At 44.1% G+C, this 22,244-nt stretch overlaps 2 protein-coding genes across 3 annotated transcripts in view; one reads left to right on the top strand and one right to left on the bottom strand.

Annotated features, from left to right (window-relative positions):
- Nucleotides 1-22,244, top strand: part of WNT5B (Wnt family member 5B) — a 429,666-nt gene that overhangs the window by 229,933 nt on the left and 177,489 nt on the right. The gene's annotated exons all lie outside the window — the stretch shown is intronic.
- FBXL14 (F-box and leucine rich repeat protein 14) lies at nucleotides 8,394-11,791 on the bottom strand. The gene has a single exon (XM_085652232.1). The coding sequence runs from the start codon at nucleotides 11,267-11,269 to the stop codon at nucleotides 10,067-10,069; it is 1,203 nt and encodes a 400-aa protein (XP_085508358.1). The 5' UTR covers nucleotides 11,270-11,791; the 3' UTR covers nucleotides 8,394-10,066.

Raw genomic sequence — 22,244 nt, 5'->3', positions numbered from 1 at the left:
GATGAACGGCGTGGGACCAGGGACACATTCCCACGAGAGTGAACTTCAGTTTGAGGGTCTTCTGAGCACAAATCCCCTGACGTAGAGTATGGTCAGTGGATGGAGGCAAGAATAGATGCCAGAGCAGCCAGTTCAGCAGCTGCTACAGGGAGACCAGGAAGAACAGAAGGCAGATTGGGAAAAACGACAAACCGAAAGGTTGGAATTGCTCACGGAAAAAAACTATTGATGCACAATGAAATAGAACAACTGGTGTTCAGGTAAAGTGCTCCGATAACTTTGGGTCGCGTTCCCGCTAATTAAAACTCCCAAAAAATAAATATACATAAATAAATAGCAGAAATGTATTTGCAATACAACACAAATCAAGGATGAGGCGGCATGGATAGTGAGTGCACACGGAGAACCTGACAAACATACAAATGGAGGACGCTGCCCCAGCATCCGTCCTGCACCACTGTGGCCTGCCGATGAGCGAAGGGAAATGCTATGTTTGTGCATGCAGGTGGCAGGGCTTATAGTGCAGAATGGGAGGATGGGATCAAAAATAAACAAGCAGCGATGGGCGGCTCTGTCTAATGTTGAAGTCTGAGAGTACTAGTGAGCAGCGAGGTGAAGTAAACAAACAGGAAATCTACTATTACACAAAATCTTAATCCAGCAATTCATTTAAATATGTCTGTTATGAACATAGTGGTGGCTCGCAGCTTGGCTTATCGTTGAATGTGCGTGCATCTGCTTTCACACGTTGCCTGGGCAGTGTATTTTCACACGCAGATAACATTATCTCTTGAAAAGAAATGGAATGTGTAGTGCTTCAATGAGTCATCCTCACAGGGCGAAGAGGAGCAATTTAGTTGCAAACTGACTCCAGGTCCATTGTTATGTTGCTGCGGACGCTCAAGGGCACAGCATTTTCATCATTTTTACTTCACTGAAGCAGTTACGGCTGCGCGGGCACGGCTGAGATTTGGAGGGGGTGCGGGTAGAAATAACAAGCGAGTGGTGATGTGATGCTGAATAAGACGAGCCCTGGAGTTGTGTGTGCGCACGCTAAACAAATTTAAAAAAACACGCGAGTGGTGACGCGATCTGTGGGGGGGAGGGAACTGAAGCGTGCGCAAGCAAGGCGGAGAGAGGCACGCATGGCTTAATGAGCCTTGACAGAAACACACATGGCAGCTGAGCGCGTGAACGCAAGCTTGAGGCCAGCAAGTCTCTGGTAGCACTTTCAAAAGCCACTCACTAAATTTCTCGCAGAGCTGCGCATGCGCTGGCTCAGCAAGACCTAAAAATGCAATAGGTCTCGCCTTTGATTAAGTGAAAGCCATTTGCTTTGCTAAACAAAACCATTAGCAAAGCAATGGCTTTAACTTAATCAAAGGCGAGACCTATTGCATTTTCAATGCTCGTTTATTGGATGCAGTGTGGGACGGACATTTCCCCTTCTACCTCTCCTAAATCTTACACGCAACTGGCTGCGCTTGCACTGGTATACCATTATCCGGGCTTGGGGATGTCCGAGTAAGCAACAGGGCCGGACTGGGTAGAAAAAGGAGCACTGGGGAAAACAATTCTGACCACCTCGCTTCTTTTGGTACCTCTCTTTCCATCTATGAATTCATTCTCTGTTTCTTTGCCCCAAAGCCCAACCTTTGGTGTCTTTTGAAACTGTGACATAGGCGTTAACAGGGATCCTGGGCCTTCACAAACCTACCTCCAATGGCTGCATCTCCACGGGGTAAATGCCAGATGGAATGAAAAGATAATCAGGCCCTGTTAAGAAACTACAGAGCAGGGATCATTTCTGCTCCCGAAAACAGGTTAAAAAAAAGAGAGCATGGTCAAATGAACAATGGTTGGAGCCTTTAGAGTACAAGAGCCACTTCTATGATTAACCTATGCTCACTGGTGCGTCCATGCCCTGCCAGACTCTTGGAGAGATTATATCTGCAGTAATTCAGAAAAAGTAAAAGAACTCAAAGCGCCTACCAGCAGCTCATGAAAGATGGAACTCAATGGATAACTGTGCGTGACCTCCTCTATAGGCCAGTGGACAATAGACCATAAAAAGAGGTCATCATCTATTTGTGAGCCACGGCGCTACTGGAGGTGAAAGAATTGAAAGAGCAACCATTTAAGGATTTTAGAGGCAGACAAGGATTTGCCTTTGTATAGGAAGCTGGGCTAGAATGGCATACAGAAGTGGTCCGATCTGGACCAAATGGCAGGAGCAGATGCCAGGGCACCAAAATGACAGTGTTCCAAACAGGAGAGCACAGGCTGTCACGATGCTACATACCATAGTAAGAGACCTTGCCCCTGAAACCTATTGACTTCGGTAATGATTGTATTTCAGGCACCCCATAATTGAAAAGGTTTTTTTTTTTTTTTAAATATAACAAGATTCAGAGATACTAGCCGTGCATAAGTGACTATTTTTGAATGGTTAAAAAAATAATCTGATGGCTGCCTACCAATACTGAAAGTGCTAGGTATGGGGGTGGAGGAGGGCAGCTGCAAGGGAGGAGGGCTTCGTGAAGCAAGGGGCAGGTGAGCAGGGCAGTAGAAAGTAGCTCCTCTAGGTTATAAAGTAGTATAAACAAGAACTAAAAGTGCTAGGATTCAAAGGGCTTTTCGTGTAATTGCGCTCTTTCTTCTGCCTAATTAAACGGATTCACAGCCCCAAAAAGGCAAGAATCTACTGCCCCTATGACCGCAACGAGAGTGCCTGCTCTATGTACTTTCACTCTTAACAGCCCAATATCTGTTCTATTTATTAAGTTGGGAAAAGGGACTAACTTTGGATTGGTGGAATATGAAGACGTATGTGAGTGGAAGCTCGCAGTAGACACGTAGCTGTGATAGGGTCAAGGAACTAATTAGTAGTGCAATTCATAGCCCCTTGTTGCTTGGTAGTGTTGAGTTCAGCTGGCTAGTGAATGGTTTTGGTTAGAAGCGCTGAAACTTCGACGTTTATGGAAAAACCTAAATTGTGAAGTGTGTTGCCCACCAGATGTAGTTCAGCCCCCCCGCCCCAACCCAACATTTTAATTAGAAGCCATCTTGCCAGGAGCAGTTGGATATTTTATTTGTGGTTTATGTATTGCTAATTTTTTATTTTATTCTTTTAGTTAAGGTGGCTTTCCATGTAAATGTATCTCAAAGGGGAGTCTTTGATAGCAAATTGGAGTTTCTGGACTCCAGTTAACATTTTAATTTGCCCACCTGTTTTTTCAGCCGCCACCGCCTACTCATGCCCTCTCCTCACAGTGGGCTTTATTAAGCAAATGGAAGCGCATCTACACAGCTGGTGCTAAAGGCAATCCTGTCTGCGACCGGACTGTGCCAGAGCCCCTCGCTCCGGGGGCCAAAACTGGGGCCACAAATTTTTAATACTGGAGCCCAACCTTTGGATCTGGGTGAAAAAGGTAAGACTTGGCTATGTTCAATAGGCAATCTTGCCATAACTAATTTGGAGGGGTTTTAAGTGCTTACTCAGCGTGTAAATCTTGTGTGGCCACGTGAGTGCTCTGGTTTGGTAAAGGCGATACCAACCGAAAATTCAATTGTTAGGCTGTGAATAACACTGGTGGGGGTCTCGGTAATAGCTTTTAGGAATCCTTTTCAATGTGCTGTGGAGCCCCTTAGCTCTTAACCTCTTCTGTGCCCATGACGAGATAGTCTCGTCATGGAGCACGGTCGCGCTGTGCCCATGACGAGACTATCTCGTCATGAAACCCGCCCACTATGGAAAAGCCCGGCACAGGAGGGGGAAAGGGCGTGGCACCGAAGGGGTTAATCTTTATGCGGTGGAGGGGGCAGAATCACCTTGAGTTTAACTTTTTCAGGAGTGCTCATTTATCACCCAGATAAAATGTTATCTCTGCTCTGGGTCAGTTGGTTGAACCTTTTTTAAATAAGCCTAACTTTACGGTCTTATGTGATTTTTAAATTTCACTTAAAAGCCTCTTCCTGTCAAGAGACAAGTTTATTGATAACTTTGGCCTGCCTTGGTCTTTTTTCAAATTGTAAAGTCTCTGACACACACTGCTGGCTATACTTTGGATTGGATCTTTACCAACAACCCTCACCTGCTGGATGAGGAAACGCTCCTGTTACATTGGGCTTTTCTTGTAAACCATTTGCCCTTTTTGAATTTTGTAGAAAACTCTCTCAGAAAATCAAAAAATTAGACTGTAAAAATCAGTTGGACATAAACTAATAAGGCTCTGTCACATCATCAGCACCTAGACCGGGCCACGATTAAATTCCCTGGGTGGCTTTGTACCGCCTTGACCTTTGTAGATTCTTTTAAAACGTCCGACTGCTATTAGGAGAAGACTACTGGTTATTGGACAAACTTGCATCTCTGAAGCAAATTTGTCATCGCACTTCAGCTGGCCTATCTACAATGAACAACTGTAACCATCCCATCTAAAAGAACTACCAACCTACTGAAAACCTCCGTACGGGTTTGGAAAAATTCATAAGAGAAACTCATGAAAAATTCTGGGTCAAGGTTTGATCCATAAGGTTTCGTTTTCTAGACCAGTGTTTCCTAAACAGTAGGCTACTATTATAGAGGGTGGAGATTACTTTTTTTCCCCTCCCAATGCAAAGTGAGAGGGGTTTTAAACTGAATTATGACAATGCAGGGACATATTTTTTGCAATACACAACAAATTGTACCTGTATGCGTCCAGCAGTTAGGAAAGCAAAGATAATACATTTTTTTTGTAATTCTAATGTGCTGGGAACCATGATTTTAACAGGATCAAATCAAGACACGCACCCTAGTGATGCACAAATGATATTCACAGAAACCTAGTTTCCACACGTGCTATATATATATAGTTTATCAGAAAAATGTATATCTGTGCAAATTTAGTGGCTATTTCAATGGAAAATGTGTTGCCTGTAAATAACACACCACCACACAATGGTTTTGTTGCATTCAAAAATTGCTGCGCCTCATGTCCCTTAAAGGAAGGTGAGTTGTGAGTTAGTAAAAAAAAACATGTTTGTAAAAGGTTTGGGAACCACCGCTCTAGAAGTCAGGTATTTGTATATTCATGACTAAATACCTCTCCAAAATGTTATCTATCCCATATTGGCAGTCCAACCCTGCTCGCTTATATTTTGGAACATAAAGTTGTTCTCAAAACAAATGTGCATCCATGTTCTCATTCGCAATTTAAAGGAATTTGAATTCAAGCAAATAAGTGTTCCCGTTGGTCCTCTCTGCCGGTTGGCCATCTGTTCTCTTCAGGTAGCCCGTGTGTAGCTATTGTTGAAAAAGCTATTGTATACAATACTTAAAATCTTATTTGCTTGATTCTTATTCAATGGCTTTCATTTCTGTGCTTGTCCCTCCTTCTCAAGCATTGTTTTACAGGTGGGTTCTGATTTGATAAGTTTTATCCTTCCACCACTTACCATCTGGGAACTACTTTTCTTTCAACACTCTTGGGAGTGCAGAGACTTTCTTCATCTAACCTCACAGCTGCTCTTCTCTCCCACTCTTTGGAAAGGAGAAATGATTCAGGCCTGAAGAAGTCTTGGATTGTTTTGGGTAGTCTTAGGATAGGAATTCAGTAAGAAGCGTGTACTAAATCTGTGGTTTGTTGGGAAGGTATTGGTAGACAATTGCTTCGCTTCATGAGTCTGTCTAGCTGTAAAAACAATACACATTAAGGGGAGTAAAACCATCTTATTTAAAGGGTGACAGACCGAAAGAAAACTTTTGCAATTAACAAAAAAAAAAAAGCCCTGTTTGAACAAAAAGTATGACATTACACCCGAGGAGACTGGGTTAATCCCAGAAAATATTTTGAGCATTTGCAATGCAATAGGTTTCCCATTTGCGCTATTGGCATTGTAAATGACAAAGCCTTTTATTTATCTGTTTTGATAACTAACACATAAATAAAAGGCAGTCATTTACAATGCCAATAGCTCCAACTCATGTGAATGAGACATTTCACTTCAAAGAAATGGCTGCCATTGTCCCAGGCTGCTTGGAAAGTGAAAAGCATTCATGGCGTGATATGCAGGAAAGCATATTGTGGCTGCAATAGGGCAAATTCATTAAAGAAAGGAGTGCTTACAGACTAAATAAAACCTACTGTGTAACAGAAGTAAGCGGGCCAGTACTCATGGGAGGTTACAAATTAAGACACTGCAGTACTAAGGAGGGACTAACAAACCCATTAACGAATCAGAAGCCAGCTTTTACAAAGGACAATGACCAGCCAATAAAAAATATGGTCAGAGCTTCAAATCCATACTGAATACAGTATGCCTTGCAGAGCAGTGCATGCGCTGACCAGGCTCGACCTAAAAACTGGATTACAAAGAAGTTGGTGTGGAAGCATGCCACTACAAAAAGTAGTGTGTGAAACTACACTAACGGTGATGGGAACCCTGCTGTAGTCATGGGCGCATTATTGAACTCCCTCTGGGTTACTGTTGCTTAACTTGGTAGATTTTTAAATGCGCCTCTGGGGTTCTAATGTCTCGGGAAGTCGCTGAACGTCGTGAATCAATCAGGATGAAGATTAATAACGTCTTAACTTTAAAAACAGCACAGAAGAAATGAAAGTCGTGAAGTCCTTGGGACAGAAACAGCGAGAATAAGGGACACTGGCAGTTTAGCTACAAGGATTTCGGGTAGAGGCACAGAAAAATTCAGTTGCACTTACAGGACAGAAAGAATTGGAAAACGTGAAAAGTTTCACTGCACTCCTGAATTAGGCTCCCTGACCTTCTAAATCGCCCCATGTACGTCCATGATTAATATACATCTTAAACACAAAGGAGAGGAAATATCACCTTACTGCATATGAAGTATCGCCTACTTATTTATCCACAAGTAGCTAACTTAAAATCTCACAACACTAGACAGCTATGGGGGCGAATACATTTATCACCATGCTACTGCTGTTACACAAAACGGGATCATAGTTTTGTAATATTTCTGTGGCTAGCAGGTACAATGGAATGAAGGTGGGCGTGCAACTTGCTCCGATAGGCTCAGCTGAAATGTATATTCTCTTCAATGTATTCAGATTACTAGCATTAACATGAGTTGTGATGTGGATCAAATGCGTGTTGAGGTGTATTTATTCGGTCTCCAGGACAGCAGCCCACACACACCACTTAAAAACAAGTATTGACAAGGTCAATCGATCTGGTATTGGTTGTAAGCCTCTTTACTTTGTCAATGCTTGTTTTGTCACGCAGTCCAATTGAAAGACTGATCTTTCACTTGGAGTGCACGACAACAAAAGCATTGACATTCACTTACAGTGAAGGTAGCCAATAGCTGTGAAGAAGGCATAACGCATTGCCTACATAAACTACATTTTTCCAGCCCCTTCAACTACTTAGTTCCCCGGCATAGTGAGCCACACATATGTCATAGTCACGTATTTAGTTTTCTACCATGGAAGCTAATGCCTAGTGCTGTTCTATACAGTTCTCAATTACGAAGGCATCACAAATTTTCCTTTATCCCCTAGTGCTCCACGTTATAAAATGAAAATACATAGCCAACAGATTTTAATTCCCAACGTTACGTAGGACCATAGAACGTCCTCCCTGCTTTTGGTGTAATTTGCGAGGTTTAAGAAATGTAACATTATTTGTGAGTAGGGCATTCGTGCGTTTTATTACAGGCGTGCAAATACGTGTTTATTTTACAATTATGCATGACTAAGGCTGGGGATCTTCCCAAACTGGTATACACGTACATGCCAAGCTCGGAAAATAGTTGTTTTTGAAAATTTTGTAAGATTGAGCCTCATAATGGGTTTGGTTGCAGCACAGCCCTGCTGTAGTAAATGCACAAGCAGGTAAAGCAGCTCAGACAGAAATGCTAAAAAGACCACCCCTCCATCCTGCAGCACAGTATTCTAACTCTGCATGACCAGGCAAGGAAGACGCGTCTTTTTATCCCCTCACGAACAATGCATTTCACATATCACAGCTACCTTCACCATAAGTGACTGTATTTTGGTCTTTCACTTTGCCTAAAAAATAGACAACGCAGAGAGGCTGACAGCAAAGCCAGATGGGCTGGCTTTGCCAATGCTTGTTTTTAAGGTGAGGTGCGCGAGCTGATGTCTTCGAGTTTTAAGTCCACATGACGGCCAGAGTCAATGTTAAACTACCAGTACTTAGCATCGCATTTTCAAGGGATAGTGTCATGGGGCCAAGTTCTACTGCACGCAGCGCAATGCAAGGAAGGACAAGACAGTTCAACAGCTTCCCCCCCCCCCCCCCCCCACTAAAATATAGATCCAAATATTTGGTAGAGACTAGCCATTTAGATTAAATCAACAATTCAAATAACAGCGAAATAAGGCGAAACATGAATGAGTCAAATACAGTACCTTAATACTTCCTCTTTTATTATATAAATATCAGTGTATTCTTTACTGTAAGAATATAAAATGTTTTAAGAGGATCTTTTTTGTACAAATTCACAAACAAGTACAATTCACCTGGGGGGGGATTTGATGTGGGGAAACTTTCAATGGTTTGGGCCTTTACGGTTTATGAACACAAGGGTGGTAGATGTTACTTGAAAGTCCAGGTCACTCGTCCCTTTACCGAAAACAACAAAAAAATCGTTAAGTCTGATCCACAGAACAAAGTGGGAGGCCGAGAAACTGCAATACTCTCTCCCCCCCATCACGTTACAGCCCAGGGCTTAATGGTCTGTTCGCTCCCCCCCGTCATTTCTGTTTTAGACGCGGGGCGGTACTTGCATATATAAAATATAAAACACTGGTTCGCCAGCACTTGCATTATTGTAATACGTACAGCCCAGTTCTGTGTGCGCACAGTTGTGCTATACAGGGTCCAAAGTACACTTGGGGTCCCCTAACTATAAAGAGGGAGGCACACGAGCAGAAACTCGACCCACGGGGGAATCCTTCCAGTCTAGGCACAATTTTATCACTCTCAAAATACCCCTCTTAAAAAAATTAAAACGGACTTTTCTTGAAAAAGTAAATTAAAAACGAGGTAGGCAGACGCAATATATTTAGCATAAATGTCTTCGAAACGTCCACTAACAGGGACTCGATTTTAAAGAAACGGAAACATGGTGAACTATTCGACCTTGTTATCAAGCAGTTACTAGTAGTTGTGCACTGTTAAAGGGGCGGTTCTAAAAAATGAGTAACATGGCATTTAAAACGGGGGAAAAAAATGAGAAGTTCTGCCATTATATTTTGCTCTTTGTAATTTAACTCCACCTTTTAACCAGTTCTACAGATTTAGACAGTGCTGGTGTACTGCTGACTATCGACAGCTGAAGAGAGCCAATACAGAATTACAAAACTCGTGTGTCAAGATGCGCACTCTAACCAAACACTGAACAGGAAGCAAAAGAAACAAACCTAAATGCCAAGTTACACAACCACGCATGAAAAAGGAAATTGAAAGCTAACACTTATTTGTATTGGCTTTCAAGCCCACATGTTCATTCGTAAGTCAAAAGAAACAACCTAGTTTCAAAGTCTTCATAAAAAACCCGCTATTCTGACCAACAATCCTGTCACTTCTGCAGGATATCGCCAAATACATAGTTTGATTTCAATGCCTCTGTATCCAAAAATATATAATGACTGGTGTGCATTCGGTTCGATCTTAAGTTTCAGGGTTTGTTGGCGGGTGAATTGGCCACATTTACACAGTTGTTTAGGAACAAAAAAGCGTATTGTCTTATTGCATGGGCGACTGTCAAGTTAACAAGCACAGAGCAGTACAGGGTGGTACGTGTCTATTTCAGTGCGAACTGTCAAATAAAGTCAGTTATAAAACCTCGAACTAATGTTAATTGTCACCAGTGGGGAGAAAGTGAAAGGTGCTCGGGCGCACGTATCGGGTATTACAACGTCTGTGGTCCCACATACGCAGTCCACGGTGAAGTTAAGGCTGGGGAGGCGCAGGCCGATTGGGAATGTGGTTCGTTTCGAGGGCTGGGGCTTCGGTAGCGCCACCGCTGGCAGGCAGGCGAGCAAGGGCATAAGTCTATGAAGTGTCCCGTGCGACCTCACCTCACCTTCTCGCTCTCGGTCATCTGCCAGAGGCCCAAGTTGAGCACCTTGAGGCAGGGCAGCTGCGTGATGCGCTCCAGGCCGCGCTTTGTGATGCGGGTGCAGCCGTACAAGTCAATCCCCGTGAGCTGCGAGAGATGGTCAGCGATCAGCTCCAGCCCCTTGTCCGTGATGCGCACGCACTGGCCGATGTTGAGAGTGCGCAGGCCATGCATCTGGCGAACCATACGATTGATGCCGTCGTCGCTGATATGGCAGGAGCAGAGGGACAGCGACTTGAGCCCATCCAGTCCCTGTGCTATGTAGGCCAAACTCTGATCCCCCACCTTGTCGCAGAAGGAGACGTCGAGGCCCGACAGGCGCAGGCTGCCCATCGCCAGGTGCATGAGCCCCGTGTCGCTGATGTGGTCGCAGGAGCGCAGGTTGAGGGAGCGCAGGGCCGACATGTGCGAGAGGTGCAGCAGCCCTGCGTCCGAAATGCCCCCGCAGAAGCTGAGGTTCAGCACCCGCAGCCGGCTAAGCCCTCGGGAAACGTGCTTGAGCGCCAAGTCGGTGAGCTTCTGGCAGTCCTGCAGGGTAAGCTGCTCCAGGCCCAGGCAGCCCTCGGCCGCGCTGCGGGTCATGCCGGCCAGGTGTCCGATGCCCACGTCCGAGACGTGCCGGCATGAGCGCAGGTTGAGGCTCTTGAGGCCACGCAGCCCCCAGGCCACCAGCAGTAGGCCCGTGTTGGTGATGTTGCTGCAGCCGCCCAGTTCGAGGACCTCCAGCCCCTTGAGGTACTGCGCTATGCGGCCTAGGCTGCTGTCCGTCACCTGCTTGCAGAGGCTGAGGTTCAGGGCCCGCAGAGAAGGCACCTCCTGCACGAAGGCGTGACCCAGGCCGTTGTCGGTCAGGTTGTAGCAGCCGCTCAGGTTCAGGCTCTGGATGTCGGGCAGGCCCTGGATCACGTAGCTCAGGCTTCTGCGGAGGCTCAGGATCTGCACGCGTCGAATGCCCCGTGCCTGGAGAGACGGGAAGAGGGACGGGTTAGCGCGACGCAGGTGCAGCTTGGCCTCCACGCCGCGCCACACCGACTTGTGGTAGGCGGCGTCGCGCCAGGCCGCGCACACCTGAGCCGCCCGCCCCTTGTCGCGCACGTCCAGGTAGCCGAAGATCATGGCCAGCAGTTCGGGGAAGAGGCACGAGATGTGGGTCTCCATGGCGGCCTCCGGCGGCACAATCTCTTCTTCGGTCCTAGGCCGGGGGCGCCGCTTGCAGCAGCCCGCACGCTCGGTCTCGCATGCCGTCGGCGCGGCCACGGCGCCGGCTGTGGGGGCGGCCGTGCGAGTTAAGCGTCTCTCCCGAGAACTTCCGGTGAGCGGCCTTAGCCCCGGGGAGGCCCGAGTTCACGGGTCCCGGGCATGGTGTGCAGATGGTGCGCTGGTGATCTCTTTTGGTAGGCACGGAGGCTGCTTCGGGCCAGCGGCGGATACTCTTTAAAGGGCCTCTTTCTTCGTTTCCACTCCGCTGCCGTCGCTCTCGTCGCGGCCGTTAGTGCTGCGTCTCGCGGCGCATTCACGCCCCGCCCCCTCTAGTTTCGCGACGCGCTCGTGCACTCACGGCGCGGCCTCGCGCACCAGCTGGAGAAACTGGGGGCCTCGTGAGCTCTGCCTTTGTTGTGTTTCAAAACTGGCTTCCGAGCTGCCCTATCTTCTGCCTGTTGAGGGAGGCGAGGAAAAGAGGCTGTAGGCGGGAACTAATTCCGTCGCGACTGAAAGGGGACTGCACAGAAAACCCTCGCTGCGTCTTACATCAGCACGGCGACCGCCATAGACTAGGTGTGTGTCGCCAATGAGGGCGACGATAGGTCCATGCTCTATTGTGAAAACATGCACAAAGGTTTGCAAAATAAGCTGAACACAGTAAAAACAAGCACCAAACCAGTCGATCCGGAGAAGAATCAGTCATTTGCTAATTAATATGAGCCACGATTTGTTTATTTTGTTCTACAATTAATACCCGATTTATATTATCTTTCCGTGTCGTGGCCTTGTTTTTTGTGTTTAAGTTTGGTTTTCTTTGTCCGCTTGTCATAGTTATAAGTTTCTTTTAGCTCCATACCGATTTGTTTTTGGTCTAATTTGTGTGTTCTTTTTTTTATCTTGCTCCTTTTGTTCTTAGTTTATTTGTGTGCTTTGATCTTATTCCACCCACGTCTTTAGTTTTACCTGTTGTGGTCCATTCTTTTGTTTCCATTGGAATTAGTTTTGTTTTGACTTTATTTCATATTTTTCCTTTTTCTCGTGTTGCTTTAGTGCACTTTTGGACTGCTCAACGCACAGCACATCTTCAATCCCTACTCCATCACATCCCCTGCAGCTCTTAATAAGGCAGTCGTATTTCTGTTTATAACGGCACTTATTTCTCATCTGTGAACATATTTTAAGTACACCCTTTTTTTTTTCACAGCACCCAGCTGTTTTCTTGAATTTGGAACACAAACACCCAAAGAGGGTGCCGAAATTTATATTGCATGCGCCTTGGTAGCTGGGCCTGCCTGAATATTTCCAGTTATTATTGCCTTTTTTAATTAGAATTTGTATAGTGCACAATTGGGGCCCAAGTGCCCAGTTTCTCTCCTGATGCCGGAAAAGGTACATGGTTATCATACATGCCAACATTTGTAAACAGACAAAAGGGTCAATTAAGAAAAAAACATAGAAATAATTTAGCTTTCCCTTTAAGTTGCATTTACTTAGATAAAGTCAAAAGCAAGATAACACTAACATAATGCCATTTTTGTCTTAAAAGTTCAGGAGACTACCAACTAAATCGTGTGTTGGCATCCATGCGTAGCCTCAGATTTATGACCTAATCCTAAAACCCCGTAAAACTGCATGAGATATTAGATTGAGGTGCACACTGACTGACCCCCATGCTGTTGAGTGGGTGGCTGAAAGAGACCCACAAGATTTTTATTTATAGCACGTGCATATCACTGTAAAGGAAGTTTAGGGTCTAGAGTTATGATTTTCAACATCTGCAGGCCTGGGCGTAACAATGAGGTGAACTTGGCCAGGTAGGCACGTAAAGGGGTTGAGTTTGGCTAGAGCAAAACTGAATACTTAATGGGAGAAGGGGCAATGCCAGATTTAGAAGTGAGTAGGAAGTGAACACAGGATAACTGGATGGGACAGACCTAAAGGTGAACAGGTCATGGAACGAGAAAGTGGGATAGAAAAGAAAGATCTAGTAATTTCACTATGGTTTCTTCTTGCTTATATTGCTAACGTGAATATGTCCACGTATCTATGTGCTTGAACTTTAACATCAAACCATCTGCTTGCATCATGAAGATTTGCTTAGTTGCAACTTCACTTGTGCTGGGTTAATTTCTTGTGTAATGTTTCTTCTGCACATTATGGTAGGTGCAATTTGTCAGCCACAGCTTTGTATACTGGCACCCTGAGTCTTACTCTTTGGATCAAAATACCTTTCCCTGAGCCACCATGAATTTAATTGGATTTAGGGTAACCGAGTGGTGCTTGATCGCTAGAACACAAGGTTTTCAGTCAAGCCCTTTCCATTTACAAATACGTGAAGTATGGCCCCTTGAACAGTATTAAAAGTATAACCCCCAAAATATTTATTTTTGCAGAACGAAAGACCAGGATTCGAAAAGTAGTACGGTGCAGAGATCTCAGTTGTGCTCCCCAAGTACAATTTTTTTTTTTCTTGCCTTCCTATAATTAAGGGCCTTCAATTATGACCAGAGAAGCAAAACTATAAGTATTAAAATACATCATAGGATTGGATAAACTTAGCACCGAAATAGGCAGCTTTAAATTTCTGCACTTGAGGTGGAGTTATGGGGTCATTATATTGGAACCCAAGACTGGACAAGAGTTTTGAAGGATGTTGAACATTAATATTTGTTCACGTTCCATTGTGTAGACATGGATTTTGGGGTCTGTGTTATACCTGATAGCGACCATGTCACATATGAATCTGTCATGTAGAAAAACAATCACACTAAGTAAGGTTCGCAGCAACCATTTCAGCAAGGCAAAAAGTCATTATTTATATACTGATAACTATCCTGTGTCCGGCTGGCCACCTTCTGAAGCGCTATCCTGCTGCCCACGCCAGCGCCGCTTACCTTGTGTGCAGAAATCCCCCGCCGCCGCCATCTCCATCAGCGGCCGCAGTGAGGGGACAGGGGCGGACTACACTTCCCGGCATCCTGTGCGCCACCGGACCCGCTGACGCTGTGTTCGCGCCACTCGGCGTTCAAAAGAGCGCCGTTGCCTCGACGGAGCGGGTTCCTGTGTCCGGCTGGCCACCTTCTGAAGCGCTATCCTGCTGCCCACGCCAGCGCCGCTTACCTTGTGTGCAGAAATCCCCCGCCGCCGCCATCTCCATCAGCGGCCGCAGTGAGGGGACAGGGGCGGACTACACTTCCCGGCATCCTGTGCGCCACCGGACCCGCTGACGCTGTGTTCGCGCCACTCGGCGTTCAAAAGAGCGCCGTTGCCTCCGCGTCGCGGGACGCGCGCGGGCGGCGCCGGGCTGAGCCCGGGCAGAGGGCGGGCCGTCTGTGGTCGTCCGGGGTCGACGAGGGTCGGGTCGGCCAAGTCTCTGACATCACGTATCCGGAACCTTAAGGTACTGTTATCTGGTCTATGTGCCCTTGTTCTAAGTCTAAGTCATGGGTAAGAGAAAAACCCCGGAAGGCGGGTCTGAGCCATCAAGATCTTTGGCCTCTAAATCTAAGCTGAGGAGGACTAAAACGAAGAAAAGTTATCACCATGCGGGGAGTAACTGTGTGATGGATCGTATAGATGGCATTATTGATGAATGTGAGGTCCTTCTTAATCCTACCCCTCAAAATGCCGCTGGTGGGAGGAGGGAGATTACCAGAGGTGTTGTCACGGTTCCGGACATGTTTCTCCCAAAAAAGGGTGGGGAAGATATACCAAATGTGGAAGTGGTTAAAGAAGTGGCTTCTATTACCTCTACAGCAGTATTGTCTGAAGGTCAAGACCATTCCGCTAAGCCTCCTCATGCCTCTATTGACACATCTGTTATTGTTTGCAGCAATAGGTTTTCTGTACTAAGTGAAATCGACACTGTTGCTAGTACCCTTGCTTCGCCTCCCATTGAACCCTTGGTCCCTAATCCGGGTGCTTCTGCATCTGGTGAAAGTCTTACCATGAATTTAACAGAGGTTTTTTTGGGGCCTGAGGGTAGCAACCAGGATGTGAAATCTCTAGTGGTGACAGTGAAAAAACTTTGTTCCTTGATTGAAACCATGCAAAACAAGATCGAGTTGTTAACGGTAGTTGTTAAAAAACTGGAAAAATCTAACTTGGGCTCAGGCACTTACCACGACTCCATCTCTGCTGAAGGGGTTCGGCTTACAGCCCCTCCTGAAGTCGTAGAGGGTTTACATAAGTCATCTAACATATGTAGTAGGACCTTGCCTCATGTCTCTCGCCCCTCGAGTAACCAGTCCCGCTCAATAGCTCAACCTAGGGTTGATACTCACCTAGCTGATATTCCAGCCCCTACTAGAATCCTCCCTGGTCCCCCTGGTTTCTGTCAGAATTCTATGTATGCTAGAGGTCCCCCACGTGATGTTGTAAGTTCAGGCACCATCCCTAGGAGTATCCCCCATTTTCTGTCACAAAATTCTGGGTTACAAACACGTGTTCCGCACCCTCGGAAAATCTATATGGTGAATGTCCCGAGTCCGGTATCTGGCTCTGATTATGAAACCAATGAATCCCTGACCAATAAGGTTATCCATTGGATTAGACACGTAAGGGGCTGTTGCTCTGTAATTAGAGCAGATATAGCAAGAGTAAGTAGGATTCCCCAGGATGGCAGTGGGAGGGATTCTATTGAGGTCACTTTTACTGATCCTACTATAGCAGACAACCTAATTAGCCTTGAGTTTAGAAGCTGTTCCCCGGACAACTCTGCTATCCAAATGAGGTCTACTCCCATCGGCTCCTTTCGTCTAGATCGGGCCTCTACCTTGCCCATGGGCCAGTCGTGCCTTGAACAAAATGATTGACTGCATAAAGTTTGCAGCCCAATAGTCCATCCTGTTTGCTCATTGCCGACTGATAAAATCCCAAATACTGAGTCCGGCACTTCGGCTTGTGTGGAAATAGAAGGCCTTTCCATAGATCCGGCTAGGGCAAACCAATTGAGCACTACCCCGGTGTCCCAAAAGACGGACAGTGCATCATATGTAGAGTTTGGGATGCTCTTGTCCTGGAATATTGCAGGGTTAAAAACTAAATTGGATGATCCAAATTGGGTAACATTTATTAATCTTTATGATATCTGCTTATTCCAGGAGACATGGTCACTCGAGGCCCAGTTTTTGTTGGGTTTCCTGAATTATAATATTTTAGCGATCAGGGGCAAAAAGGGTCGCCCTTCTGGTGGTCTCACTGTTTGGATCAAGCAGGATCTTGGTCCCATTGTAAAGGAACTTCCTACCTCACATCCAGATATCCAGTTGCTTAAACTAAAGTTTAAAGATGGTAAGCGTCTGGATATCTATAATGTTTACATTAGAAGCACAGGCGGAAAGAAATCTGATACCATAGGCCGATTGGATGAACTTATGCTTTTATATTCCCAACATTCTTATGTTATTTTAGCTGGTGATTTTAACACAACCTTTGAACCGCTTCTTGGTGTTAATCGGAGTATATCAGTGGTAGAGGATGACTTATGGGGTGTCCCTAGTCTAGACCTTGAACCTGCTATTCGATGGACTGAAATAGCAATCCAGATTAATGCCCTTTGTTTGAACATGGGGCTTCGTGCAACAAATGGCAGGGCTGCACATGATAAGCTAGGGACTGTTACTTTTAAGAGTGGAGGCCGTACTAGCAGGATTGACTATATTTTATTATCACTAGAGCTGTGGGAGACCCTGAGGGATATGACGGTTATAGACAGAGTGGAGAGTGACCACAATCCTCTCTCCCTGTCTATCTCGCATTGGGTGACTACCACCGCCCATAGTGATTCTCCTCCTCAGTATCAACAAGATGTAGTTGTTACTACCGATTTGCGCCATGTTAAGTGGACAAAGATTGTCCAAAGTCAAGAATGCTTAACACGTATTTTAAATAGTTTAGAGCTTGCTACCCAAGATTTAGGTGTTGTTTACAACCAGTGTCTTTTGGATCCACATTCCATACCTGAAATGTCGATCCACGATTTTTTCTTCCTTGAACTTAAAAAAATATTTTTGTAAAGCCCTCCAAACAACCTAAGCCCAAACATGATCTCCCAACACGTTGGTACTCTACTGAGTGCAGAGATGCCCGTGATAATTTGGGAATTGCATTGAAATCTGGCGATAGTTTGAAAGTTCGTAACGCCAGATATGACTATAAACAAGCTATCTTTAAAGCAAAGAAAGCGTGGGACTTTCTAAGATGGGAGGAACTTAGGGAAGCTGGTGCCCAGAAGGATATGAGACGTTTCTGGTCTGTTCTCAAATGGGGTGCTGGGGGTAACCCTGAAAAACCCCAAAATTGGGTCTCGCAAGATGCTTGGGTCAAACATTTTGAGGCTTTATATGCTACTGAAGATGATTCGTGCTCCTTTTCTTATCAAATTATTTTTTACAAGGAAGATGCATTTTCTTTAGGTGATGTTGACATTGCACTTAAGACACTGATTCCTGGAAAAGCCCCTGGGATGGATGGAGTCCCTGCTGATATCTTTCTGGATAATTGTAAATCTTGGGGAAATTATATTTTAATTTTAGCCAACTTGATAGCTAGAGGTGCCCCGATTCCCACTTCTTGGAAAGGTACTGAAATCATCCCGGTGTTCAAGAAAGGAGATAAGTCCCTCCCTGCCAACTATCGTCCAATCAGTTTGATTGATACTACACAAAAGATCTTAGGCAGGTTGATCCTAAATAAAGTGCTGGACTGGGCTTTAGAGAATACAATCCTTTCACATCTACAGGCTGGTTTTAGAGCTAGAATAAGCACCATTGATCAGGTGCTACACTTTGCTATGCTCTATTGGAAAGTAGTCCACTTAGGGGGGGGGAGCCTATATGCTGCCTTTATAGATCTCAGGGCAGCCTTTGATCTTGTCCCCCGGGCATCCCTATGGACCACACTAGACAAGATGGGGATGCCTGCTGTTTTAATCTCCCTAATTGCCAGACTTCATGTAGACAATTTTGCACAGATCCGATGGGGTGGTGTCGGCCAAGTGACTAAACAGTTTCCTATCCAGAAGGGGGTCAGACAGGGATGTGTACTTGCACCAACTTTATTCTCCCTGTACATCAACGATGTGGCTGCATTATTGATAGATGCAAATGTAGATGCCCCCTCCTTGGCAGGTAAAAAAATTCCTATTTTAATGTTCGCAGACGATTGTCTTATAATTTCTAAAACGCCGAGTGGCCTCCAGAAGTCTCTAAGTATTTTTGAGGACTTCTGTCTAGCCCGCGGCCTCGAAATCAATGTTTTAAAATCTAAATTTATGTCTTTTAACCAATCTAAATCTTTTAAAAGTAAAATATACATGAATAACATGCCATTGGACCAGGTCCAAGATTTTACTTACTTAGGTATTTGCATTCAACATGATTTGGGATGGAAAAAGCAAGTAGATTTGGCATCCCTTAAACATTCCCAGCTTTCTGGCGCGCTAAGCAAAGAACACGCCAAATCCCTGACTCAACCCATTAACCCCGCTCTTCGGGTATATGATGGTAAAGTAGTTGGTGCCGCGCTCTACGGGGTAGAATTGTGGGGATTTGATAATGTATATAAACTATCTACCTCTGAAAATAGGTTCTTAAGGAATCTTATTAAATTACCTCAGAGTACTCCCCTTTGTCCCTTGACCTATGATTTAGGCATAAGGCCAATAGCACTAATTGCTCTGTTTCGCCCAGTTTTGTATTGGAGACGCCTATGGGTGACTCCTGAACTCAGGCTTTTTGCTCTTGGCCTGTTGGATATTATTAAATTGGACACTTTTCACAAGGTCAAGTGGCTTTGTAGAATACGTGACTCGTTCCAAGACCTGGGCCTAAAAAACTTGTGGGAGGATCCACTAAATGCTAGCTTCCCGTCTAAACAAGTATTGAAGGCCGTTTACTGGGAAAAAGTAGCAACTCGAGTTTTTAGTTCCACAGCCCCGCTTTCATTGTCTGGTATCTTTCTTGATTTTAAGGACACTATTTCCCTGGCACCTTTTTGGGATGACATTACAAATCCTTTGGACAGGAAGCTTTACTTTCAATTTAGGGTTGGCAGTCTCCCAGTCAGAGAGTTCACTTCTAGGTGGGCCGTGTCTAATGTGCTAAACTGTCCAGGTTGTACTGCACCCATTGAATCAGTCAATCATCTTCTGTTCCAATGTCCATCCTATGTAATTCCCCGCAAGTTGTGGCTAAAATCAATGTGCCGATTATTAGGTACCAGAAATGCTAAGGTGGCAGTGCGTATTATGCGTACTGCTGAAATCCCATTTGTCTATATATCTGTTGCCAAGTTTTTAGGTAGGGCTTGGGTGATCAGGAATAAAATGTTGGCGGGATAACCATCCCGATATTCTGTAACGTTAATTTCTCCGCAAATGCCTTTATTTATTGTTTTAAACCATCTTAATATGCTATATGTAAATTGTGTTTATATATAAACTTTGTATGCTTTTATGACAATCGTCGAATAAAGCTTTCTTGACTGACTGACTGACGGGATAACTATCAGAAAACAAGGATGAACTTGCTCTTTGGAACATTTTTGCAAGTGCTTATATTGTTACCAGACAACTTCACGTAAGCAAGGCACCCGTATCACAGTTCAGTGCTTTTTTCCTTTTCACAAATCCTAGTTATGAGTACAATACTAAAATCCCTCACTCCTTTGAGATTTATGTTACACGCATACTAGGGAGAGCACTTTCGCCTGTCTGGCAAATAAGAGCTTGGTACTTGAGTGGGCAGAGCACACAGTATCTGTGATTGAAGGCCAAGTAGTACTGCACCATTCCACCATTGCGCTCACCTCGCTCAGTATCTCTGGCTTCTCCTTGGACTGCAGGGTCTGTTGCAAACAAGTTAAAAAGTCTGTGCAACAGTAAGTAAATTACTTTACTTCAAACACATATATGAAACATAAACCTATTAATTTATAACAAATATAAAACTCTTCATATAAACTTTATTAATTAACCCCCCAAAAATACATAAAAAATAAATAAACAATTAACACGATTAGTAAACAAATAATTATAAATTAAACAATTGTCATTTATTACTTGATTAACTCACCACGCTACACCTTCACAAACGTACCAGCTCACACTGAAAACCTAACTAAAATAAATGTTATACAATTAACATAATTTATAATTAAATATTAGTTCATAATTTAATTATTAAATAATTCATCATTTATTTCTCACCATATACCCCTACAAACCCAGCAACCCGCACCTAATATATAACCTAAGAAATACAATCATTACACAATTTACATAATAAACAAAAAATGAGATAATAATAAATTGTCAATTATTGTTTAATTAACTTCCCACCCTATACCCTGCAGACCCAATAGACCACGCCTAATATATAAATTAAATATAGTTATTACACAATTTACATATTTATTAATCAATTAAATAATTAATTATTACTTGATTAACTTCCCACCCTATAATCCTATATCCCAACAGCCCACGCCTAAAATAGAACTTAAAAATATAGAATTATTACCCAATTTACATATTTATTAATCAATTAAATAATGAATAATTTTTAATTATTTCATAATTACCATTCCACCCAATACCCCTACAAACCCAACAGCCTACAGCTAACATATACCTTAAAGCATATAATTATTAAACATGTTACATATTTATTAATCAATTACATAATAAACCTATCAACCCTCTACAACATCAATTACTATTAGCAATTAAATTAAAAACATATTAATCACAATTAGAAACTATATTTCAAAATGTAATTAACAATTATACAAACAATAACACAAAATTAATAGAACTATATTATTAAAAACGATATTAACAGCAATATTATTGAAAACGATATTACTTACTTGAAAAATTGATATTCTTAGCAACGACATCTCTGCATCACAATATTTTTGCATCATGATATTTTTTATTATATTATTCTTTGATATTTCTGCAACTTGATATTTCTAATCCAATATTTTGCCTAAATACCCTTCTATAGTGGTGAAATAGTCAGATTTTAGAATGTGATGAGCCCAAATGGAAAAAGCTAGTTTGGCACTGAAATCTGTGTGAGGTCAGAGGGGGCAATGAGGGCGCAGGCGAAAGATGGCATATGGGTAATATTAAGATTGAAAACCATTCCAACCTAGGATGAGAGATGGAAGGCAATGGTCAGGGGGTGATGGCAATGCCCTCACCTCGTCTGTTAGACTGATCTAGGATACTGTATTGAGCAGCTGGTGGAGATGGGAGAAAAATATCAGGATTAGAGTCTGGCTTCAACCAGGTTTCTGAAAAAAAACAGTTTATCAGGATTGCGGTGGAGCCAAAGTCTCACCCTTCTATTTGCTGCTTGACTAAAGAGAGCAAGTTGATATGGAAACAATTAACAATGGCTTTTGCTGGGATGCCCATGAATTTGCAGGTAAGACAGAAAGTGTAGTTTCAACCAGAATAGAGTATTTACAGTAATAGCAGCAGAACCCTTCAAACAAGATGTGAGCAGGAAGGCAGGCGCAGGTTGCTGGCTTAACTGTAATTGTGTGGATTCGTGCTGTGGAGCATGTCAGAGCACAAACAGTGGTTATTGCTGGATGGTACGGGTGGTTGGTCACATGTACATGCATGGTCATGGTGGACCCAGATGCAGGAAAGAACGACAGATTGGCTTGATATAAAATGGATGGGCTTCACCCTGAGGAAGCATGGAGCAGGGATAGTCCCTCCACCCCCATTCACTTGGAGGATGAAGTTATTTTGGGTCAATCCGTGGGGAGCCATGAGCATGGCTGACTACTCCTGACAAAAACAGGTGGGGGGGAAGCCGCTTGGGGACGTAAGCCCCGCAGTCGTTGTTGCGGTCACCAAAAAGAACATCTTAAAGGCACGAGAGGTGGCAAAAGTGCTGGACATGTCTTT

Source organism: Triturus cristatus, chromosome 4_1, assembly GCF_964204655.1.
Source record: "Triturus cristatus chromosome 4_1, aTriCri1.1, whole genome shotgun sequence".
In the NCBI taxonomy this organism is placed as follows: Eukaryota; Metazoa; Chordata; class Amphibia; order Caudata; family Salamandridae; genus Triturus; species Triturus cristatus.
This window is presented reverse-complemented; position numbering and strand designations above follow the sequence as displayed.

Bases quoted from the DNA above. Each gene is read 5' to 3' on its own strand.
- FBXL14 (XM_085652232.1), bottom strand. From the start codon at position 11,269: ATGGAGACCCACATCTCGTGCCTCTTCCCCGAACTGCTGGCCATGATC.